This window comes from Amphiprion ocellaris, chromosome 10 (genome assembly GCF_022539595.1).
Source record: "Amphiprion ocellaris isolate individual 3 ecotype Okinawa chromosome 10, ASM2253959v1, whole genome shotgun sequence".
Lineage (NCBI taxonomy): Eukaryota > Metazoa > Chordata > Actinopteri > Pomacentridae > Amphiprion > Amphiprion ocellaris.
In genome coordinates this window covers 36677164-36701256 of record NC_072775.1, presented here as the reverse complement: position 1 = coordinate 36701256, position 24093 = coordinate 36677164, and the positions used below count along the sequence as shown (strand labels likewise).

At 48.9% G+C, this 24093-nt stretch overlaps 2 protein-coding genes across 7 annotated transcripts; one reads left to right on the top strand and one right to left on the bottom strand.

Moving 5' to 3' along the window:
- The first annotated feature begins 536 nt into the window (after positions 1–536).
- Positions 537–8775, top strand: LOC111576067 (Fas-activated serine/threonine kinase). Of its 3 annotated transcripts, XM_055014715.1 has the most exons (13): positions 547–695; positions 1225–1303; positions 3148–3961; positions 4092–4434; positions 4509–4696; positions 4771–4919; positions 4994–5210; positions 5440–5599; positions 5786–5877; positions 6266–6956; positions 7024–7138; positions 7706–7810; positions 8001–8775. In XM_055014715.1, the coding sequence occupies exons 3-12, from the start codon at positions 3190–3192 to the stop codon at positions 7790–7792; spliced, it is 2814 nt and encodes a 937-aa protein (XP_054870690.1). In that variant the 5' UTR covers positions 547–695; positions 1225–1303; positions 3148–3189; the 3' UTR covers positions 7793–7810; positions 8001–8775. The 3 variants fall into 3 exon arrangements, 2 of the variants coding, with proteins under 2 accessions (XP_023137339.2, XP_054870690.1); XR_008603081.1 differs by lacking the exon at positions 1225–1303 and having other exon boundaries at positions 537–695; positions 7706–7849; positions 7882–8775; XM_023281571.3 differs by lacking the exon at positions 1225–1303 and having other exon boundaries at positions 537–695.
- Positions 8776–10139: 1364 nt separating this feature from the next.
- On the bottom strand, positions 10140–22457 carry LOC129349902 (nucleolar transcription factor 1-A-like). Of its 4 annotated transcripts, none has more exons than XM_055014738.1 (20): positions 21769–22457; positions 19276–19374; positions 19028–19203; positions 18862–18945; positions 18634–18789; positions 18398–18462; positions 18019–18139; positions 17232–17342; positions 16480–16607; positions 15100–15241; positions 14988–15029; positions 14700–14813; positions 14471–14632; positions 14265–14393; positions 14036–14115; positions 12946–13135; positions 11838–11885; positions 11435–11572; positions 10815–10910; positions 10140–10624 (listed from the first exon to the last, which is right to left on the bottom strand). In XM_055014738.1, the coding sequence occupies exons 2-20, from the start codon at positions 19331–19333 to the stop codon at positions 10550–10552; spliced, it is 2115 nt and encodes a 704-aa protein (XP_054870713.1). In that variant the 5' UTR covers positions 19334–19374; positions 21769–22457; the 3' UTR covers positions 10140–10549. The 4 variants fall into 4 exon arrangements, with proteins under 4 accessions (XP_054870713.1, XP_054870715.1, XP_054870711.1 ...); XM_055014740.1 differs by having other exon boundaries at positions 10815–10913; positions 16480–16604; positions 17250–17342; XM_055014736.1 differs by having other exon boundaries at positions 10815–10913; positions 21769–22453.
- Positions 22458–24093: the final 1636 nt, after the last annotated feature.

The window sequence follows — 24093 nt, the reverse complement described above, 5'->3', positions numbered from 1 at the left end:
GATAGATAGATAGATAGATAGATAGATAGATAGATAGATAGATAGATAGATAGATAGATAGATAGATAGATAGATAGATAGATAGATAGATAGATAGATAGATAGATAGATAGATAGATAGATAGATAGATAGATAGATAGATATCTCTGTGGTAGTCAGACCCTTCTGAAGGAGTTCTGGCTGGAACACTGTGCCAGCAGGGCTCCCTCAGAATAATGACAGGGTTTGTTTTGGTGGAACATTGTGAGAGCTGGCCTTAAAACAGATAATCCACCTCATAAATAATAAATAAACAGCCTGACTGTTCAGCAGGTAGGTTGATGCTTACTTTGTTTGCTCAGATAGTGAAAGGAGGAGAAAACTGCATGAAATATGCTGCAGAAGGTTTAAAACTAAAAGGCAGTAATAATAAATAATGATGCTTCATTCAGTGGCCTCTGAGCTGAACAGGATGAATAAAAACTAGTCCAGTAATATCATGGCTAACAGCAGCAGTGTTCTGCTGTTACCGTCTGCTGCCGCCTGGTGCCGCTGTCGGCTCCCTCCAGGTGCATGTCGGGTAGAGCAGGATGGCGTCTGCGGGTTGTGTGGAGGAACGAAGCGGCTGACCGCTGCCTGTTTCCCCGCTGAACCCGCACCGCCAGCGGCCTCACAGGTTTCACAGACCGGAGCTGCGGAGGTTCTGAGCTATGAGGTAAACTCTCCGGAACTGGCCCGGTACCGGCTGTAGCCCGGGCTCCAACCCAATGGAGGACCGGGCTCTGACCCGGGTTATAGCCCGGAGAAGAACCGGGTTAGCCGGCTTCTCTGCAGGGAGGAGGGCTGCTGCTGCTAACAGGCTAACGGAGCTTAGCATACAGCGGCTAGTCCTTGGTTAGCATGTAGCAGCTGTTAGCTTCACCGCTGCTTCACAGTTTAAACGAACGACCTGACAGCAAACTTAGTTTAGCTTACAGCTGCCTGGTCCGCTGTAGCAACAGTTAGCTTCGCTGCTAAATGTCATTTTAATTTAAATGGCTGTCAGTTAGCAGTCCGGCTAGCTCGGCTAACAGCCGAGCTTTAGCTGCACTGACAGAATAAACTGTCATTTAAAGGATGACGTCATCTTAATGCTTGATCTAAGTTGTGACGTATCTGTGTGTGTGTGTGTGTGTGTGTGTGTGTGTGTGTGTGTGGGTGGGTGTGGGTGGGTGGGGGGGTCCAACTGCGGCTAACGCCGTTAGCATGAAGGCCTTTAGCTCAGCTGACGTGAAGATCAGCACGAAGAAGGACTAGTGAAGCAGACAGACAGGTGACTGACAGGTGAGGCTCTGTGGGCAGCTGATCAATCCATTGATCATGAAGTTGATCAGGTGGGATCCTGAGGTATTGATCAGGTACTGATCCAGCTGCTCCTTCAGTGTGAATATTTTCTGGCTTCTTTCCTCTGACTGTAAACTGAAAACATCAGAGGAACACTGATCCACATTTTTCATGATTTTCTGACTTGTTTTTTGAGACCAAACAGCTGACTGATTAATCCAGAAAATAATCCACAGATTAATCAATAAATAATATGATTGTTAGTCTCAGTCAGACCAGAGTGTTTGAAGAGGTTTAGATTTTAAGTCGAACAGGAGCTTCTGAATGGATCCATTTCAGGATCAGATTCGTTGGAGGTTTCAGCAGATGGAGCTGCATTTACAGGGAAGTCCAGGTGTGTGTACCTGTGAACAGGTGTGTGTACCTGTGAACAGGTGTGTGTACCTGTGAACAGGTATGTTCATTCAGTTCATTACAGGACAGTTTTAGTTCTAAACTAAAAACATTTTTGTCTCTTTTTTTCTTATGCATTTTCTGATTGTTTTGAGGCCAGAGCTGTCGCCATCTTTGTGGTTACCATGGTTACAGGTGTTGTTCTGGTCTGTGGCAGCAGCCTCGATGCACATTTGAAAACTGATCAGACATCAGCTGTCACATGACTTATTTCACGTATGATCAACACGTTACACATCCAGTCATCATTCTGACCTTTAATGAGCCACGTCCTGTAGGATCACTGATTAATATCCTACCTGTAGGATCACTGATTAATATCCTACCTGTAGGATCACTGATTAATATCCTACCTGTAGGATCACTGATTAATATCCTACCCGTAGGATCACTGATTAATATCCTACCAGTAGGATCACTGATTAATATCCTACCCGTAGGATCACTGATTAATATCCTACCAGTAGGATCACTGATTAATATCCTACCCGTAGGATCACTGATTAATATCCTACCAGTAGGATCACTGATTAATATCCTACCCGTAGGATCACTGATTAATATCCTACCAGTAGGATCACTGATTAATATCCTACCCGTAGGATCACTGATTAATATCCTACCAGTAGGATCACTGATTAATATCCTACCAGTAGGATCACTGATTAATATCCTACCCGTACGATCACTGATTAATATCCTACCAGTAGGATCACTGATTAATATCCTACCCGTAGGATCACTGATTAATATCCTACCAGTAGGATCACTGATTAATATCCTACCAGTAGGATCACTGATTAATATGGAAATAAATCCATGTCACAAACTACAGCTGGTTTGATAGAAATCAGTGAAAAACAGAAACAAGGAAACATGTTTGAATTGATCTGAAGTGTCAGAAAACAATGAAACTGGATCAGAGTTTCCTCTGAGATGTTTTCAAACTGGTTAAATGTAAACTAGTCTGAGGTGACTGTAGGCCGACAGGGAACCAATCAGGATGAGGCCTTATTAATGTGGATTCTTCTCCTGACTGATGGATGGATGGAGGGTTAGGATCAGCTGATCGTGTCTCTGGAACAATCTCAAACCTCCAACTGATCCTAACATCTGCTGGATCCATTTAGAACCTTCTGTCTGGAAAAGGGTACTTCTTCAGATGGAGTTTGTTTTGGTGAACATATTGCCCCCCCCCTGCCCTCCCCCCTGCTGAACTGTTCCTTTAATGCCCCCCCCCTCCCACTCAGCTGTTCCTTTAACATTCCCCTCCCCCTACAGGAGTGCTGAGCTGTTCCTTTAAGGTTCTAGCCCCCCCTGCTGAGCTGTTCCTCTAAGGTTGTAGCCCCCCCCCGCTGAGCTGTTCCTTTAATGTTCTCCCCCCTCTACAGGAGTGCTGAGCTGTTCCCTCCAGGCGGTCTGGCTGTTGGACTATGCTGTGTTTGTCCACTGGGTGGCGCCTCCTGAGCCGAGCTCGCCGCCTCCTTCCCTGCCCCCCCCAGTCCGTCTCCATGTATGCCACCCGCCTCTACAGCACCGCGGGAGGAGGAGGAGGGGGTGGGGTCAAACAGGGGCGGAGGGCGGGGCTTACTGTGCTCGAGGCACCCCACCCTCCTCACCCCCACCTCCCCCACCACCCAGCGCCACCTCCCCCCGCCTACCCACTGTACCAGGGCCGACCCGACGCCCACCGAGGAGCTCACTTCCACCACCACTACCACCCCCACCCGCCAGCCCACCACCTGGCTCCGCCCCCGCTGCCTCCACACTACCAGCACCACACCCCCTTCCACACGTACGGGGGCGGAGCCCCAGCCGGAGTATCCGCTGGCGCCAAGAAGAAGACGTGGAACTTCATCCACGAGAAGATGAGCTACGACACATTTTTCACCATGAAGCGGCTGATCGAGCGCTCGCGGCGGCCTGACGAGGTTCTGCGCTGGGTCACCCAGAACCCTGCCAAGATCTCCCACAACCACTACCCCGTCGCCCTGCAGAAGATTGGACAGCTGCTGCAGGCCACGCCCCCAACGCGCCCATCCAGGGATGACGGCGACGCCTCCAGCGGTGGAGCGGCAGAGGGGGACGGCCGTCAGATCTTGGAGCACCAGGACTTCCAGACGCTCTGCAGCGCCATCGTCAGCGACTGCGCCAAGTTCGACAACTTCAGCATCGTCAACTGCCTGTACGCCGTCGCTGCGCTCGGTGAGTCGCCATGGCAGCAAACACACACCTCCACCCACCCGTCTGAACCTCGGTCTGGTTGTGATCAGCAGGTCATTCACAAATAGTTTCTGTCAGTCTCAGATGAAGTTAAAGTCTCTACGTCCCTCAGGTCTGCCCAGCGACTCCCAGGTGGTCCAGGTGCTGGAGTCGGAGTCTCAGTCCAGACTCAACCAGTTCAACCAGAAGGACGTGTCCATGGTGTTCAGCTCCAGCATGAAGCTGCACCCGGGCAGCCAGCACCCACTGACCGAGGCCTGCCTGGCCGGCCTGGAGAAGAACCTGGAGAGAGAGCGCCACCCGCAGACGCTCTTCCTGCTGCTGTCCTACTACAGACTCAAGTGGCGCTCGCTTCAGCCGCAGGAAGCCGCTGCAGCGACTGCAGGGGGCGCTGCAACCGCCAGCACCAGCAGCAACAACATGCCTTCAAACCCTGAGCAGCTGCTGGCCAACAGGTGAGAACCTCTCCGTTCATCCTGGTCTCTCTAAGTGTTCAGCTCCTGGACACCAAACGTCCGTCTGTCCTCAGGAAGATCCTGCGTCTGGTCAAACACACTCTGGCCAGCGTCAGTGGGGTCCGCGACCAGGAGATGGCGCTGCTGGACGAGATGCTGGCGGCATGCGCCAGAGAGGCAAGCAACAAGAGCCTGGAGCTGATCTTCAGCTCTCACCTGTTCTACCAGAACCGCCAGGAGAGGTTCATCAGCAGCCTGGCAGGTGGGCGTGGTCATCTCTGGACCTTCAGATCCTCAGTGGAACCAACCTGACCCGCTCTGTTTTATCGTCCACAGAGGAGCTACCAAAGAAGGTGGACAGCATCACTCCCTACACCATGGCTCTGATCGCCAAATACATCGCCCGGCACCGGCTAAGAGAGACCAGGCTACTGGACACCATCGCAGACTTCCTGGTGAAGAAGGCCGAGTACTTGGACAGTAAGGTGAGGACTGCTGGCCGCTCCGTGGGTCTTCTCAGGTGTGGTCAGAGCTCAGGTGTGCTTGTGTCTGCCCTCAGGTGATCCAGAAGCTGGTGTTCCCGTTCAGCAGGATGAGCTACCGTCCTTCCAACGAGCAGCAGTTCTTCTCCCGGCTGGAGGAGGTGGTGGAGCTGAAGGCGCTCAGCTCCCCGCTCGCCACCGTCAACATCCTCATGTCCCTCTTCCAGCTGGGACACTTCCCCGGGCTGGTGCTCCACCGAGTCTTCTCCTCCGCCTTCATCAGCAACGTCACCAGTCAGTACCGCCAGTACAACCAGTACAACACCAGGAAAACACCAGTACAACCAGTAGAACACTAGTACAACACCAGCAGAACACCAGTAGAAACCAATAGAACCAGAAACACACCAGTAAAACACCAGTAGAATACCAGTACAACCAGTAACACACCACTACAACTAGTAGAACACCACTACAACTAGCTAAACCCCAGTGCTCCCAGTCTAACCAGTGTGCCCCACAGACAGCCCGTACGCTCTGATCGTGAGGCGCTACCTGTCCCTGCTGGATGCCGCCGTGGAGCTGGAGTTCCAGGACTACAGCGGACCTCGACTGCAAGACGCCCACAAGGTGCTGATGTTTGACCACGCCCTCACCGCTGATGAGGTCAACCGCAAGTACAGGTAACAGCTCACCTGGTTCTAACTGGTTCTGTCTGGTTCCATCTCGTTCTGACTGGTCCTGTCTGGATCTGACTGGTTTTGAGTGGTTCTGTCTGGTTCTAACTGGTTCTGCCTGGTTCTGTCTGGTTCTATCTCGTTCTGACTGGTCTGACTGGTCCTGTCTGGTTCTGCCTGGTTCTGTCTCAGTTATAAAGGTCTGGTCGCTGAGGCTCTGCGGCAGCTGGTTGGAGAGCAGAACTACAAACAGGATGAAGTACTTGCCCCAGGATACTACACAGGTACTACACAACAAGTACTGCAGTACTGTTGTACCTAATATTCATGTACTGTAATCTGCGTACTGTAATCTGATTACTGCAGTATATCTGTGCTGTACTCTGAGTACTATAATCCGAGTACGGTATTCTGAGTACTGTAATCTGATCACTGCAGTATGTCTGTGCTGTAATCTGATTATTGCAGTATGTCTGTGCTGTAATCTGATTATTGGCAGTATGTCTGTGCTGTAACCTGATTACTGTATTCTGATTACTGCAGTATCTGCTGTAATCTGAGTACTGTAATCTGAATACTGAAGTATGTCTGTGCTGTAATCTGATTACTGCAGTATGTCTGTGCTGTAATCTGATTACTGCAGTACGTCTGTGCTGTGTTTCCTGTCTCTAGACTTTGTTCTGTGGATGGATGGTTCTGGTCGGGTTCTGCCCATCCGGACTGGTCCCGGTCTGGCTCTGAGCATCGTTCCTCCATCCTGCGTTGCCGTGGCGACCAAGCCAGACAGTGCGGTTGCCGTGGTGACCTCAGAGTTCCAGAAGTTCTCGCCGTTTGCAGTGCTGGAGGAGGGCGGTGAGCCGACCGGTCCGGTGGGAGAGGTTCTGGGTGGAGCTCTGGAGGCCCGGTCCTTCTTGCCCCCCCACATCCGCAGCACACCGGGGGCTGCGGCGCCCTCAGCGGCACCCAGGCCCGGGACTAACGGTGGGCCCCTGGACTACAGCCCCTACTACGTCCCCGAGTACTACGCTGGCCTAGCCAAGGAGCACTCTCTGGAGAGCCAGGACAGCTCCACGCTCAGCAGCCCCCCCTCCGACGGCCTGGCCCCGCCCGGAGTTCAGGGGCCCGCGGGGGCCCCGGCACCAGATTCTCTGTTCCAGTTTTCCATTGGGAAGATCCTGGAAGACGAGGGGGGCTCAGGGGCCCCGGGAGTCCAGGGGACGGACTGCAAGCTGCCCGGGTTCTACGAAGGAGTCCCATTCTCTGAGGGCCCCGAGGCCGACAGGGGGCCCTCGACACCACCGCAGCTCCACGCCCCCGACAGACCAGACCCCGACATCCTCCCAGACCAGAGGCAGATCCGAAGGTCAGTCCCAGGTTCTAGCAGAACCCGTCCTCTGAAGGAACCCCTTTGACCGTGTGTGTCTCTGCAGGGTCATCATGTCCGTCAACGACAAGTGGCACTACTGCCACAACTCCGAGGTCCTGGTCGGGTCCCGGGCCATGAGAGACCGCCACCTGAGGCTGCTGGGATACATCATCCTGCAGGTCAGTCTAGAACCCCCCAACCCTAACCCTAACCCCACAACCCTAGAACCCCACAATCCCAGGACCCTAGAACCCTCGAACCCCAGAACCCTAGAACCCCACAACCCTAAAGCCTCACAACCCCAGAAACCCCACAACCTCACAACCCCAGAATCCTAGAACCCCACAACCCCACTACCCCAGAACCCTAGAACCCCACAACCCCACAACTCTAGAACCCCACAATCCTAGAACCCCACAACCCCACAGCTCTAGAATCCCACAACCCCAGAACTCTAGAACCCCACAACCGCAGAATCCTAGAACCCCCGAACCCCAGAACCCCAGAACCCTAGAACCCTCGAACCCCAGAACCCTCGAACCCCACAACCTCACAACCCCAGAACCCTCAGGCTGGTCCAGGATCTAGACCTAGACCTGAGGTTAGGTTCCACCTTCATCTTACAGGGTTCCTCAGTTCTAACGTCGGACACTTAGGTCCGTTAGAACCGAGGAGGACTGTGGGAGGAAGTCGAACGTCTGTGAGAACCAGGAGAACGTTGTTGTGACATGTTCTTCTCCCCTCAGCTGCCGTACCACGAGCTGGAGAAGCTGAACGGCATCGAGGAGGTGAAGACGTACCTTCACCAGAAGCTGCTGGACGCCCCGCTATGACGCCCCCCTCCCCACTGGGTGTGTGTGTGTGTGTGTGTGTGTGTGTGTGTGTGTGTGTGTGTGTGTGTGTGTGTGTGTGTGTGTGTGTGGTGACGTCCTGTCAGTCAGAGATCAGGGGGAACGTCCATCTGCACATCGATTATCACTCATTTATTGATCAGTGTCCTGATTATTGATCAGTGTTCTGATCACTTCCTTCGTTGATCAGGTGGAGCTGCATCCATTCTGACAGGAAACTGAACATTTTCCAAACCTGAAGAGTTGGAACCATCACCAGATGATTGAGGAGCTCCAGATGTTCTGACTGTTCTCCAGGTCCTCCATCGGTTCTTCCCTCCAGCCAGCAGCAGAACCCAACCACTGATCTTCCGACAGAACCCGTTCTAATGGTGGAACCTGTTCTAATGGTGGAACCTGTTCTAATGATGGAACCTGTTCTAATGGTGGAACCTGTTCTAATGGTCCTTCATGTTTGAATCTGTGGTGCGTTCAGGGACACTCAGAGGAGTTTCATCTCTGCTCCCAGATGTCGGCGTGTCCTTGAACACACCCTCAGGTGAGCGGTAAGCAGCTGCTCCCTTCACCTGTGCAGGTGAGCTGGTGGTTAGATCAGCGGAGGGTCCCTGAACACATCGCTGATCTGATTGGTCACCGTGTGGATGAGCTGAATATTATTTCCTGTTTAGTTTTTTTGGAGAGTGGGAGGGGCCCTTTTATAAAGTTTGGTAACTGTGGTAACGACGATGCATTTGGGAGTTTGTTTTCTAAGATCAGAGCAGAGGCTGATGGGTAACGTGGCCCACTCAGGAGGGGAGTGTTGCCATGGTAACAGGGTGTGTGTAGGTGTGTGTGTGCCAAAGGCCTGGAGGAGGTCATGTGGGGTCAGATTATTTATTTGTGTATCAGGTGACGGACTGAAGGACGTTTGTTTATATTCTATAAATCTATGAATCCAAATGTCTATAAAAGATCAAAGAACCCAGTGTTTGTGTCTCATTTCATTCTCTGGTAGAACGTTTAGAGAACGTTAGAGTTCAGTCATTCTGATTCTTTAACTCAGAAATGTTCCTGAACACAAACTAGTTTCAAGGACTGAAGTGATTCTGGCTGAACTAAACTCAATCGACTTTTAAAGGTCATCTCACATTATCAGAGATGATCTGATCCTTTAAAAGTTTGGTTTCATTTAGTTCCAGCCAGAATCACTTCAATCCTAAACCATCACTTCGTAATGATGATGTCATCTGTGATGTCACAATGACGTGGAGGAAGTACTTGGATCTTTAAAAGTACTAATAACACAGAAGTACTCTGCTGAAGGTACAGTGCTCGTTATGCACAGAGGAATGTTTGTGAAGAACCTTCATCAGCTTTGTTTCAGGTTCTCAGCAGTATTTTTATGGAGCTGCTTCCTGGAACATTCCAGAAACCAGCGCAGACCTCAGAGGTTCTGAATCAGACCAGCAGAACATCTGACTCTGGAACTAAAAGCCTGAAAGCCTTTTCATCATTTATCTTCTCCCCCTCGGCCACATTCTGTAAATTTAACGACACCCAGCTCTACCTCTCCACCAAACCCACCTCCCTCTGAGTCCATCTCCAGGAAATCACATCCTGGTTCTCCTCCAAGCACCTCACCCCTCCATACCTCACTGATCTCCTCCACATAAACACACCCAGCCGGACCCTCAGATCATCTTCCTCCCTCAATCTCACCATCCCTCCACCATGAGCTCCAGAGCCTTCAGCCTCACCATCCCTCCCACCTGACATCAGAACCGTGGACACACTGGACATTTCCAAATCCAATCTCAGACCCCTCCTGATCAAACCATCCTACTACCTCTGACCTCCATTCCTCCTTCTGTTGTTTTAGAATTGCTAAATTTTCTTCTTTTAAATTTTTTAAAGGTTTACGTTTTATTCTGTATATTTGAATGTTTTACTGTGTTTCCTCTATGGTGACCTGAGTGTTCTGAAAGGCACCTAGAAATAAAATGTATTATTATTATTAAAAGGTAAATCAGCAAAGAAATGTAGAGAATGAGACGACTTTACTTCTGATGGAACAGATCTTCTTCAGCCTCATCAGTTCAGAGGACATGATGAAGAGAAGAACACTGGGGTCCAGTCAGAGGGGAGGACAGAGTTCTGCAGCCTCAGGAGAACCCTGAAGGTCTCGGCCTCCAGTGGAACCCTGAAGGTCTGTCCATGTTTAGGTTCTTCCCTCAGGACAGTGCTGAATCAGTAATTAGCTCATTCTTCTGGATAATAAGAAGAGCCATATGTCCGTTAGAAGTCTTAACGAGACGTTTCCTTCAGTAAATGACGACAGCAGACGCAGACGTGAGAAAAAGTGCATTTATTTTTACCATTTCCTCAGGCAGGGAGCTGATTAGAGGCCCAACACTGACTCAGCCGTAACTAATGACAACCAACAGGCCCCGCCCCCTGCCTATTAAACGCTGTACAAACTCCGCCCCCGGCCCCACCCACAGCACCTTAAAAACAGAACCCGCCCACCTCTCCTTGTCTCCGCTCGTCTGAAACGTCCGTCAGATAAAAACCAACAAACACTCAATAAAAAACTGAAACAAACACACAGGTAACAAAACGCTCCATCAGGTTCCGCCCCCCTCACAGGCGACCGCGGCACGACGTCACCTCTCGCCTCTCATTGGTCTGCCGCTATGATTGGCATGTGAGGAGGCGTGGCCTGCACAGCCTGTCCTCTCCAATGAGGGGGAGGGGGCGGAGCTAGTCTGAGTCGGAGTCGCTGGACTCCTCCGAAGACGTCTGATCTTCATCGTCCTCGTCCTCATCCTCGTCATTCTGAGGAAACAAAGAGAGTTCAGCTGGAACATTTCAACTCGTTCTGACTGAGGTTCTACCTTGTTTCCATGGAGACGGACGTCCTGAATGACAAACAATCGCTCTAACTGAGGCTGGTCATGCAGCATCAACACTCTCCATTCACTAACTCTCCTGCTTTGACTTTATTAAATATCGATCAGTTCCTCACATCATCGTCATCGCTGTCGCTGCTTCCTGACGTCTCATCGTCTTCGTCAGAGTCCGACGAGTCACTTTTCTCCTCCTCGTCCGAGTCCGACATGTCCTGCTGCAAGTCACAGATAGAACACCTGACAGACTGAACCCAGGGTTTACTACACACATTGTTAACAACCTGACAGACTGAACCCAGGGTTGACACAACTACAGTGTGTTGTCATAGTGTTGTTGTCATGTTGTTGTGCTGTGTAGTTGTATAGTTGTTGTGTAGTTGTGTTGTTGTTGTTTTATAGTTGTTGTGTAGTTGTTGTATAGTTGTGTAGTTGTTGTGTAGTTGTCGTGTAGCTGTTGTGTAGTTTTGTTACCTTGGCCCTATAAGCCATAGCTCTCTTGCTAACGGCTACTATGTGTTGTTGTGTAGTTGTCGTGTAGTTGTTGTGTAGTTGTTGTTATGTAGCTGTGGTGTAGTTGTGTAGCTGTTGTGTTACCTTGGCTCTATAAGCCATAGCTCTCTTGCTAACGGCTACTATGTATAGTTGTTGTGTAGTTGTCGTGTAGTTGTTGTGTAGCTGTGTAGCTGTTGTGTAGCTGTTTTGTAGTTGTGTAGCTGTTGTGTAGTTGTTGTGTTACCTTGGCCCTGTAAGCCATAGCTCTCTTGCTAACGGCTAGCCCGGGCGTAGCTGTTCTGGAGCTTCCTGCCTTGCCCTTGGCCGTCATGCGGACTTTAGCGCTGGGGCTGCTGCGGACTTTAGCGGTACTGCGACGTTTCTGACGGACAGATAAACAATCCAATCAGCTGCTAACGTCTACGGCCTTCTGCTAGCAAATGTACTGTTAGCTAATTAGCTTAGCATAGCATTATACTAAAGTGTTGCCAAGTGAAAACAAGTTTCATGATGTTAGCTTCCTGTTAGCTGCATTTAGCTCTCATAAAGTGAGAATACAAAGTTTCAGGTGGAAACTACGGGTTCAGAGAGCAGCAAAACTTTAGAGGTGCTTGAATCCTACTGTGGTGGAGGCGTTCTGTACTCACTGAGGAGGAGAACTCCTTGTAGACGGCTCGGTCCTGAGGAGACAGAGACTGAACACAGAACAGACGTTAAACCGGCGGCCAGCAGGCGACAACACACTGCTGCAAGCCCCGCCCACCCACAGTGACATCACTGAGCTCCCTGCCAGGACACTTTATTCAGGTTCTATCTGTTTATTATCTACATCAATAAAAACCAGACAGACTTGGAGGTTCTCAGATGTTCTACCTCCAGGTGTGACTGGCTGGGAACCTGCCAGGTGAGGAGGTCCAGTTGTTCCTGGTGGTCCAGTCACACCTGGAGTTCTGGTTCCTGGTGGGACATCAGTGATGGATTTAGGGTGAAGACAAACATCTGAAACTCCAAACCAGTAGAACATCTCCAGGAACCTAGAAGACGTCCAGCTGGTTCTACTGACATCCTCTCCTGATGAAGATCTAGAGGGACGTTCTGATGTTTGTTCTTTAATAACTAGTTATTTTCCATGGCTGGTTCTAAGCCTCTGACTACAGGAACTGTTCCTGTAGAACCTTCAGATCCGTTTACAGAGCAGAACAATGTTCCTCCTCCTGACAGGAACATGGTGACACCACAGAAGAACCAGATCTACTTCCACCACCAAATTTTCAGCAAAAGGTTCTTTAAAGAACCTCCAAAGTTTCTTCAAAGAACCATCAGAAAGTGGTTCCTTGTTGCACTTAAAGGGTGCTCCTGAGAACATTAACAAAGATAGGTTCTTTGAGGAACCATTTCCAGACAGTTCTGTGATCAGAGATCTGCAGATAAATGGAATCTTCTCTGGGTTCCTTCATTACTATGCTGGGTTCTAACATGAAGCTGGGTTTTGTTCCATTTGGCTGATCAACAGCAGAGAATGAAACAGGTTCTCCAGAGCGTTCCGATTATTCTGAGGATCGGTTCTCCTGATTGGCCCTGGAACACTGGCTATGGTAACTAGAGTGGAAGGAACCTTCTGGAGAACCTCCTGATGTTCTCTGATATTTAGAACCTGTCTGTTAGCTGCTAGCTGTTAGCTTCCTGAGTCAGTCTTTGTTTTTTAACCTGCTAATAAAATGCTTTCTGGTTGCCGTGGCGACAGCAGCAGCTCACCTTGACCCAGGCCTCCAGCTCAGCCTTGTACTCCACCTGCTGCTCCTCCACCAGCTTCTTGTACTTGTCCTTCTGACTCTGGCTGAGCTTCTGCCAGCGTTTGCCGATCTCCACCATCCGCTCCTTCAGGCTGAAGTGGTTCAGCTCGCCGTTGGTCAGCAGCTCCTGGGAGAACATCTGGTAGCCGCTCCTATTGGACAGACATGGCAGGGGACGGGGCTTCAGATCAGACTGAGAGCAGGTGTCACCTGTCCCTTCTGCATCGACCAATCACAGTCAAGAAAACTCAGGACAGCATGTTATTAGAATGTTTAGTTTCTTCTCTGCAGGACGTTTGAAATGTTCTCGTTAAAGTGGAGCTCAGGAAACAGCCAAAGTCATTAACCCTCGTGTCGTCCTGCAGGTCAAATTGACCCATTTTAAAGTTTGAAAATGTGGAGAAAAAAAAATATTTCCACAGTGAAGTTTCTGATGTCCACATTTTCAACATTTTTGGGAAATCTTTGAACATCTTTTGGTGGAAAAAAAGAAATTTTAAAAATGTTTCTTAAGAACATTCAATCAAAATCCACTGGATTTTGGTTGATTTTTATGTGAATGTTCTTAAAGAAAATATTCTAAGTTTTATTGATATATATGGAATCACTTTAGATATTTTTAGGATTTTTTGGAAGATTTTTACTCAGTTTTGGAAAATGTTTACAAGAATTTTCTTGCCAAATTTGGGGGATTTTTTTTTTTTTTTTTAAATAAAACTTTTAAGGGAAACTTTTAAGGAATTATTGGAATTTTCTTCCTGAAGGTTTTGCAAATTTTCAGAAATTTGGGGAAATTTTGCTGAATTTTGGGATTTTTTTCAGACAAGGACACAATATTTTTTGGTGCCCATAAATGAAGGCAACAGGAGGATTAAACAGCAGAATCCTGCAGGTTGGTCTACAACACCGTCATCACCATCATCATCATCTCCACCTTCATCACCTCCTTCATCACCTCCATCATCATCTCCACCTTCATCATCTCCTTCATCACCTCCATCATCATCTCCATCAGAGCTGACATCTAAACTAACTCCAACACTTGGACTCACACTGGAGGTTTCTTGGGTTCTCCGTCAAACTTGGGCTTCCTCTGGCCTGCAGCCGGAGTCCTCATCTCCAACAGCTCCCTCTGCAGGACAAACACTGTCAGCACAGCACAGACAACCCACCAATCAGGAGAGAGCACAGCCTGCAAAGGGGAGGAGTCAGTAATAATCAGTGGATGGGAGGGGCCATGTGTCAGTGGGCGGGGTCCGTTTGGGGGCGTGGCTCACTGACCACAGGCCGGTACTGAACCTCGTAACGTTTCTGGTCCTCGGCCGCCTTCTTGATCCAAGGAATCTTCTCCTTCTTCTCCATGGACTTCCAGGCCGCCTCCATCGCCGCCTGCGCCTTCCTGCGGTCACTCTGAGTCACATGACCAGAAGCAGGTTAACAGCTGATTGCTCAGGGCGACAGGATGCTAACGACTAGCGTGGGCTCACCCTGTACTTGGCCAAGTAGTCTCCGATCACGCTGTGCTGCCACATGTCCTCGGCTGTTTTTGGCGTCTCTGGAAGCTTTGCTGTCTTCTTGCTGTCCCGCCGGTCCTTAGGGTTAGGCCCGACAGGAACCCACGGCTCTGGCTCCGCCTCCCGACAACGCTCCTGGATGACAGAGCGTTAGTTAAGGAGGAGAGACAGACGAGCACAGAGACAGGAGGAGGAGACAGACCTTAGCAGACGGAGACTTGGCTCTGTGTGGGCTGGAGGCCACACCCACCGCCACTTTGGCTCCGCCCAGCTTCTCCTCCGTCAGGACTCGGTCCCGCTCCTCCTCTGGCAGACTCTGAGGAAAAACATCAAGTTCACATTCTGCACTCAACCCCTCTGTGTTTCTACCTAAAGGCCTGCAGCTCCATGGAACCAGAAGAACACGAAGGACAGACAACAGGAGGACTAATCTAAGCTCAGAATGATTCTAAATCTGAGAGAACTGTTGATTCAGAGATTTAAGTCTCACCTCCAGGAACCTCTGCAGGTCCACGTCGTACTGCTTCTTTCTCTGGAGGACACACACAAGTTAGAACCAAACCTGCAGCAGGTTCCAGCTGGATGCTGAGAGGAGAACCGACCTGCTCACAGCGTTTCTGGAACATGTCCTTCTCCTTCTGCGTCATCATCTTCCACTGTTTGCTACACAGAACCATGCGCTCCGTGCTGGGGACGTCCTTCATGTTCACCATCAGCTCAGCGCAGTACAGAGAGTACCCGTTACTGCAATAATACAACTATTACTAGTACAGAGAGTACCCGTTACTGCAATAATACAACTATTACTAGTACAGAGAGTACCCGTTACTGCAATAATACAACCATTACTAGTACAGAGAGTACCCGTTACTGCAGCAGTACCATCATCAGCTCATCTTTTCTAAATGAATCTCCAACTCAGACTTCCGTCAGGTGGGTCAGGGCTCCAACAGGACATCCAGCTTTATTTATTCAGCAGGTTTGTTTCTGGGGCCGATCAGGCCCAGGTTCTGATGCCAGTCTGGACCAGGTTCTGGTGCGGATTTGGACCAGGATCGTCTGTTCAGTGATGTATTTATGTGAAGGAGGTAAACTCCTGTCTAAATCAGAGTGACGGCCCAACATCGTGACATCATCACTGAGTTCCCTCAACACAGGAAATGATGTCCACATCTGTGGCTCTGCCAACTTCAACCACATCAGTAACTCAGTAATCACACCTGACTGTTGGAAAAGTGATCAATAAACTGAAACATGTAGGAAGAGACTAAAAGAAATGGAACCTGGTGAAGCTTCAGGGGAAACGTGATGAATATAAAAACAGCTGTGATGTAGGTCTGGACCCGAATATCCGAATATCTGCTCATTATGGTGGTAACTGAATATTAATTTAGAGATCCAAATATTCAGACAGCCACCCGCCCCCCCTCCCCAGCCCTGTACCTGTTAGCCCTGTACCTGCTAGCCCTGTACCTGCTAGCCCTGTACCTGTTAGCCCTGTACCTGCTAGCTCTATACCTGTTAGCCCTGTACCTGACAGCCCTGTACCTGGTAGCCCTGTACCTGATAGCCCTGTACCTGATAGCCCTGTACCTGATAGCCCTGTACCTGCTAGCTCTGTACCTGATAGCCCTGTACCTGCTAGCCCTGTACCTGCTAGCCCTGTACCTGTTAGCCCTGTACCTGCTAGCTCTGTACCTGCTAGCCCTGTACCTGCTAGCCCTGTACCTGCTAGCCCTGTACCTGACAGCCCTGTACCTGACAGCCCTGTACCTGACAGCCCTGTACCTGCTAGCTCTGTACCTGCTAGCCCTGTACCTGATAGCCCTGTACCTGATAGCCCTGTACCTGATAGCCTTGTACCTGTTAGCCCTGTACCTGACAGCCCTGTACCTGACAGCCCTGTACCTGCTAGCCCTGTACCTGCTAGCCCTGTACCTGCTAGCCCTGTACCTGCTAGCTCAGAGCTAAAGGAGACTCACGGTGGCGGTTTTGTTGGCCGTCCATCGAACTTGTCCTTCAGCTGCCTCTCAGCTTTGGTGAGGACGGAGCGAACGTGATCGTCTGAGTTGACGTCTGGATGAGCTTCATGATATGCTCTCATACTGTCCTGAAACACACCAAGTATCACACATTTACTCCAGTAGTACCACAGAGAAAATACTGCAGTACTAGTGTTCTGCAGCAGTAAACGGTGAGTTTGTTCCTTTGCCTGGTGTCTGATGAGCTGCAGGGTCATCTGAGGAGAACCAGGTTCTGATCCACTCTGTTCTCTGTTCTCCCACTCAGACTAATAAAGTGAAAAAAAATTTTAGATTTTCTTTTTTCAAATTTGCATCTTGTTGAGGAGCAGAAAACAACAGAAAGTACTCAAAGTCTACTTGAGTAAATGTACTTTGTTACTTTTGTCAAATCCTGGACCAGCATGTGGAGCAGACAGAACCAGAGGCTCAGTCTGACCCTTTATGGTGTCACTCAGTCCAATCCGGTCTGGTTAAGTCCAGTCCAGTCTGGTCAAGTCCAGTCCAGTCCAGTCCAGGACTGTCTAGTCTAGTCCAGTCCAGTCCAGTCCAGTCCAATCTGGTTCATTCCATTCCAGTCCAGTCCAGTCCAGCCCAGCCAAGCCTAGTCTAGTCTAGTCGTCTAGTCTAGTCTAGTCCAGTCCAGTCCGGTCCAGTCTGGTCCATCCGGTCCAGTCCAGCCCGGTACAGTCCAGTCCAGTGCAGTCCGGTACCTCGTAGTCTTTCTGCAGTTCCAGGGCCTTGCTGATCCACTTGAGCCTCCTCTTGTCGGACAGCTGGGACCACTGCCTCCTCAGAGCCTCCTTCAGCTCCTTCTGACTCACCTGGAACAGACAGATATCATCAGACTCACCTGGATCCACCTGGTCCAGTTCCTCAGCCTGATTTTATCAGCAGCGTGATTAGTCTAGTATCATTCAAGTCATACTGAGAAAGTGTTGAACATGTCTGTGTGAGATTTAACATGCTAACCAATATGTTACCATCACTTTGTGTGTATTTAGCATGTATTTAGCATGTATTAACATATTCCCATGCTTTTAGTGTATATTAGCATGTAATGAGCACATATTAGTTTGTATTAGCGTGTTTTTATTAGGTATTAACATGTATTTAATGTATATAAGGATGTATTCAGCACGTGTAAGTGTCCACTAGCATGTATTTAGTATATATTAGCGTGTATTAGGGGGTATTATTGCAATTAGATTATACATTGTGCATGAATTACCATTCATTTAGCATGTATTACCTAGCAATGTTTTTAGCATGTATTAAACATGTATTAATGTGTATTAACATGTATTAGTGTGTATTTTGTGTTCATCACCTTTACTTATCATTTACATGCATGTAACATGTATGATGTGTATTCAGTGTCTATTAGTGCATATGTAGCATGAATTAGCATGTATGTCCTATGTATAACATGTATTTTTTCAGTATTTAACAAGAATTGATGCCTGTTAAGTGTTTATGTATCATATATTTAGCGTGTACCTCAGGGTGAAGCTTCATGTATGTCTTCTTTTCGTGGTTGTACCACAGCTGCTGAGGAGTTTTGGGTTTCTCCGGCAGATCCGACTTCTTTTTCTCTTCAATCAGCTCCGGATGCTCCTCCCTGCAGGTCAGCTGACGTTAGCCACGCTAACACCACATGCTAACACTACAAACTAACACCACATACTAACACTACATGATAACGCTACATGCTAAAACTACACGCTAATGCTACAAGCTAATACTACACACTAAAACTACATGCTAACACCAGAGGCTACAGGGCTGTAGCTAGCAGCTGAGGGCTAAAAGTTGAGCTAGTTCACAGTGCCAGTTAACAGGTTAGCGGTTAGCTCTAGTTAGCTGCAGTTAAACTCACTTGAAGCGAGTCATGTTCTTCTCGAAGTCTTCTTTCTCTCTCTGGAACTCTGTGATGTACTTTTGCTGCAGAGAAACGAGAACATGTTGCTGTGAATCAGACTGTCTTCAGAATAAATCTACTGTGAGCAGCAGGTGGTCCAGGACGTCTGGACCGGCTCAGGGCTCAGTCCAGGACGTCTGGACCGGCTCAGGGCTCGGTCCAGGATGTCGGGACCCGCTCGGTCCGGTCTGCACCTTCTTCTTGTCGGGCAGCTCCTTGTACTTCTTGGATAGGATCTTGGTGAGGTCCAGGTTGCTCATCTCCGGGTGGATTTTGGCGTATTTGGCTCGTTTCTCCATGAAGAATCGAAAGTACGGAGTCAGCGGCTTCTTGGGAAAATCTGGGTGAGTCTGAAGACGACAGAGAACAGAGGTTACCAGGGGTTCTGGTTCCGGGTTCTGATCGGGTTCACCGGGTCTCACCTTCAGCTTCTTGCCTTTGTACGGGTTCTTTACGAACTCGATGGCATCCACGATGAGCTCCGTCATCGTTCGGTACTTCCGGACCTGAAAAAGACGATAAAGACCCAAACTGAATGAATGAAGCTCAGCGTCCACTCCAGGGTTCTAAGGGAACTGGACCTGGTACCTCACACGACACCTTCTGCCACTTCTGGCGGCACATGTCCCCGGTGAAACTGCCGAAGCACACCTTCTCCCAGTCGAAGTGCGACTCGGTGGTCTTGTACTTCATGGCGTCTCCATCCGGCAGCAGACTGCGGATCCTCTCCAGCAGAGTCAGGCAGTCCTCCTTACTCCAGTCATCTAAACACAGCCACAGGGTCAGAACCGGGTCAGAACCAGTCAGCTGCCCCGATGCCGCAGTTTGGACGTTACCTGGTTCAGCCTTGATCCTGGTGCTCTGAGCCGCGGAGACGCTGCTGCTGCCGTTCATTATGCAGCACCTGACGGAGAAGACTCCGCCCCCTGCCGCCTCTGGACACACAAATATAGTTTAGACCACAGGAACACCGCCCACTACAGGTAGAGACTGGAACCACCGCCCCCTACAGGTAGAGACTGGAACTACAGGAACACCGCCCCCTACAGGCAGAGACTGGAACTACAGAGTATACTGTGATCTGCAAACAAAGCCCCTTTCAAACACGGAACAGTGCTGGATATTTAATCTGTTCAAGTGACACAGAGTTCTGCTAATGTTCTGGTACTGTTCTACTAATGTTCTGCTACTGTTCTGGCACTGTTCTACTAATGTTCTGCTAATGTTCTACTAATGTTCTGGTACTGTTCTACTAATGTTCTGATAATGTTCCAGTACTGTCCTGCTAATGTTCCGGTACTGTCCTGCTAATGTTCCGGTACTGTTCTACTAATGTTCTGCTAATGTTCTACTAATGCTCTGGTAATGTTCTAGTAATGTTCTGGTACTGTTCTGCTAATGTTCTGGTACTGTTCTGGAAATGTTCCAGTACTGTTCTGGTACTGTTCTAGAAATGCTCCAGTACTGTTCTGGTACTGTTCTGCCAATGTTCTGGTAATGTTCTGCTAATGTGTTGTCATTTTGGGTTTTCAGCGTCTCTTTGATGTTTTTCAGGAATATTGGGGCTGAAATGTGTAAAAATCCTTCAGTCCCAGGGTTCTGCTGCTGCTGTCTGTTAATGAGAAGCTTCACTTCAGACTGTGTTCAAAATTCAACAGAACCGGTACTGGGTCCGATCCGCTTAGATTATCGGATCAGAACATTCAGAAACCAACAGAACACAGCTCTGCTCTGAGAGAAGGTCCAGTGTTTATCATTTCATTCTCTGGAAAACAAACTAATCAATAAAGTTCAACATGGAGGTTTTCTCACATTTCCATCAGAACATTTCAGACGAGTCTTAAATCAGGTTCCACTGAGTTTGATGAACTTGAGTCAGTAAATCTATAGACTCAAAGGCCTCTTACTATGGTAGTTTTCCTGCAGCTTTCAGCCACATTACAGAGGATCAAGTCCTACATTCTGTGTTTCAGGTCGTTTAAAGGAGAGAGGAAGAGATAAATCACTGATCCAGTTTTATTATTTTATAGTGTCAGATTTTAAAAACACGACTCAGGACCTGAAAGGCAAAACTGTCAAATAGTACCACAAAATATTAGATATCCTTACGATTTATGAGTTCAGGGTTCATGTTCACAAAATGCCAGAGTTTTATTTTATACATTAAAAAATATATATATATATAAATAAATAAAGGTCCATATAATGCAATTACATATAAAATACTGCCATGAAAATATTATATAAAAATATTATTTTCCTCTTTGTCTTTAACCAGCCTCAGTAAGAGATGCCTGTAATGTTTTCAAGAATAAACTAAATTATTTGAGTTTTTTTCCAGAGATTTATTATTAACTTTGGAGCAGTTGTTTTCTACACCAGCTCCGCTCTGACCCGCTGCCCGTCCGCGGTCACCTCAACCCGACGGAGGGAGTCCCTGCGGCCCGCTGAAGGTCACCGAGGGTCGGAGTCGGTTCCGGTTCTGCCGGTAGTAACAGAACCGCTGCTAACGGTTGGGAGCTGATTAAACCAGACTCAATTTAAAAACCTGCAGCTTTAAGGCCGCACTGAGCAGAACCGGCTCCGTTCACGGAACCGGTTCCGTGAACGGAGCCGGTCCCGTTAACGGAACCGGGTTTTTATCTCCAGCCTTCAGTTCGGAGCTCTGCGATAAAGTTGCCCCGAACTTTGGACGGCAGAAAGCAGCTCCGAACCGAAACTCCGTGTAAAACTCCCGGATGGTGAGAAACAGGACCGATGTTCTGGATGACTAAAGCCCGGCGGAGTGTTACCGTGTCGGGGTTCAAACGGGGCCTGGAGGCGCGGAGCGGCGGCGGGTCGCAGCGGGCCGTCAGGCTCCAGCTGCCCGGTAATGGCGCCCGTCCTCCGGCAGGAGTCAGCACGTAGCTTCCGCTGGCACGCAAAGAGCGACTGCAGACAGAAGCACCGTTTTCTGGTTTAACGAGCAAACCGAGAAAAACGAAGAAAACAGAAAAAAAACGATTTCATGAAAAACGACGGAAACACCGAGCAGCACTGACACGTGGATAATCGCATTATTTTACAAAACTGCTTAAATGTTCAAATCCGCCGCCATCTCAGCAAGAATTCTTCGTCATATTTGAGTATTTTGGTGAAATATCGGCCCAAAGTGAGTTATTTAGTAGAACTGGTGGATTCGGGAGCTTCGGTGCGGAGCGGAGCGGCGGGAGGAGCTGCTGCTCCCCCAGAAGCCTTCACTGCGAAGCCGCCATGAATGTTCTGGAGACTCGGGGACAAACGACCAGAAAACCCCACAAATCTGCTTAAAATCACAACTTACTGCTTACCTGCTTATTCAGACAGAAACCTGGGTTATTACTGCACACCACGGTGGTCGTTTGGCTAATTTCGGGACTTTCAAAGTGTGTTATTTTCAGCCGTAAACCCCGGGGAGTCAGGTCGAAACGAATCCGACAAAAGGAGCGTCTAGTCCGGTATGAAACTCCGCCCAGCGCCGCAGGGGGAGGAACTCCGGGGGAAAACATGAGGACAAAGGCGGAGGATGAAACCAGAGACAGCCGCTAAAACAGCAGCCAAACCGGCCAAAAACGACTTTACACCGGGAACCGTCTCAGTTCATTTGCGCGTTTTACTCCAATATTCGTACTGTTCTCGTTGAACTGCAGCGGCGTCCTTTTCTGTAAATCTGCCCGGCTGACTGTCACCTGGTCCGGGTCCAGATGCTGAACCGGCGGGGAGACAGAGGACTGGGGTCCGGGGACCCGGCGGCCGGCCGCCGAGAGATGCAGCCGCGGGGAGGCGGAGGAAAGCAGCTGGTCGGCGGCTCCGGGCCCGAACAAGGAGAACCAAAGAGTGCATAAAGACATCGGGTCTGCGGCAGCTCGGAGCTCCCTCCCCGGCACTAACCGGCAGTTCGCGGGCGGCAGAGTGACCTGCATCCAGGACAGCAGCCGGCTGCCGGCAGCCGGCATCCGCATGGCAACATGCCCGCTGACAGCGCTACCGGGTCCCCGGAAGCCCCCTGCAAAGAGCCGCGAAATTTGTTCCAATCAGCGATCAATCAGATCATCGATCTACCTGAGAGCGTCCACAGGTGTAGGTGTTTGTTGGTGACTGTAAACTATAGTTAATGCATCTCATGAGGAACACGTCACTTGCTGCAGGGAGTAACTAAGTACTGTAATGTAGTGCCTTTTATGACGTAACGTGTAGCAAACTACTGAGTTTACTGTGGAGAAAACAGGATGTTGTGTAGCTTTGATCTTTGTGCTGTTATTGTGTTGATTATAATCACAACAAACAGGAAGTTCACGAGAGTCAGCTGGAAAACAACAAATCAGCTGCAGCAAGCAAACAGTGTTACACATGTGGACAAAATTGTTGGTCCCCCTCGGTTAATGAAAGAAAAACCCACAATGGTCACAGAAATAATTTGAATCTGACAAAAGTAATAATAAATAAAAATTCTATGAAAATTAACCAATGAAAATCAGACCTTGCTTTTGAACCGTGGTTTAACAGAATTATTTTTAAAAATAAACTCATGAAACAGGCCTGGACAAAAATGATGGTACCCTGAACTTAATATTTTGTTGCACAACCTTTTGAGGCAATCACTGCAATCAAACCATTTGTGTAACTGTCAGTGAGACTTCTGCACCTCTCAGCAGGTATTCTGGTCCACTCCTCATCAGCAGACTGCTCCAGTTGTCTCAGGTTTGAAGGTTCCTTCTCCAGACACCATGTTTCAGCTCCTTCCACAGATGTTCAATAGGATTTAGATCAGGGCTCAGAGAGGCCACTTCAGAATAGTCCAATGTTTTCCTCTTAGCCATTCTTGGCTGTTTCTAGCTGTGTGTTTTGGCTCATTATCCTGTTGCAAGACCCATGACCTGCGACTGAGACCAAGCTTTCTGACACTGGGCAGCACATTTCTCTCTAGAATACCTTGATAGTCATGAGATTTCATTGTACCTGCACAGATTCCAGACACCCTGTACCAGATGCAGCAAAGCAGCCCCAGAACATAACAGAACCTCCTCCATGTTCCACAGTAGGGACAGTGTTCGTTTCTTCATATGATTCATTTCTGCATCTGTGAACATAGAGCTGATGTACCAAAAAGTTCCAGTTTTGTCTCGTCTGTCCATAGGACATTCTCCCAGAAGCTTTGTGGCTTGTCAACATGCAGTTTGGCAAATTCCAGTCTGGCTTTTTTATGATTTGTTTTCAACAATGGTGTCCTCCTTGGTCGTCTCCCATGAAGTCCACTTTGGCTCAAAGAACGATGGATGGTGTGATCTGACACTGATGTAGCTTGACCTTGGAGTTCACCTTTAATGTCTTTAGAGGTTGTTCTGGGCTCTTTTCTTACCATTCCTATTATCTGTCTCTTCCATTTGTCATCAGTTTTCCTCCTGTGGCCACATCCAGGGAGGTTGGCTACAGTCCCATGGATCTTACATTTCTGAATAATATGTGCAACTGTAGTCACAGGAACATCAAGCTGCTTGGAGATGGTCTTCTAGCCTTTACCTTTAACATGCTGGTCTATAATTGTCTTTCTAATCTCCTGAGACAACTCTCTCCTTGGCTTCCTCTGGTCCATGTTTAGTGTGGTTCACACCATGTCACCAAACAGCACAGTGACT

Bases quoted from the DNA above. Each gene is read 5' to 3' on its own strand.
- LOC111576067 (XM_023281571.3), top strand. From the start codon at position 3,190: ATGCTGTGTTTGTCCACTGGGTGGCGCCTCCTGAGCCGAGCTCGCCGC. The intron at 3,962-4,091 runs GTGAGTCGCCAT...TACGTCCCTCAG, and splicing joins GTACGCCGTCGCTGCGCTCG to GTCTGCCCAGCGACTCCCAG. The intron at 4,697-4,770 runs GTGGGCGTGGTC...TATCGTCCACAG, and splicing joins GTTCATCAGCAGCCTGGCAG to AGGAGCTACCAAAGAAGGTG.
- LOC129349902 (XM_055014736.1), bottom strand. From the start codon at position 19,333: ATGAACGGCAGCAGCAGCGTCTCCGCGGCTCAGAGCACCAGGATCAAG. The intron at 18,946-19,027 runs GTACCAGGTCCA...CGTCTTTTTCAG, and splicing joins GGCAGAAGGTGTCGTGTGAG to GTCCGGAAGTACCGAACGAT. The intron at 18,463-18,633 runs GTGCAGACCGGA...GTTTCTCTGCAG, and splicing joins AGCTGCCCGACAAGAAGAAG to CAAAAGTACATCACAGAGTT.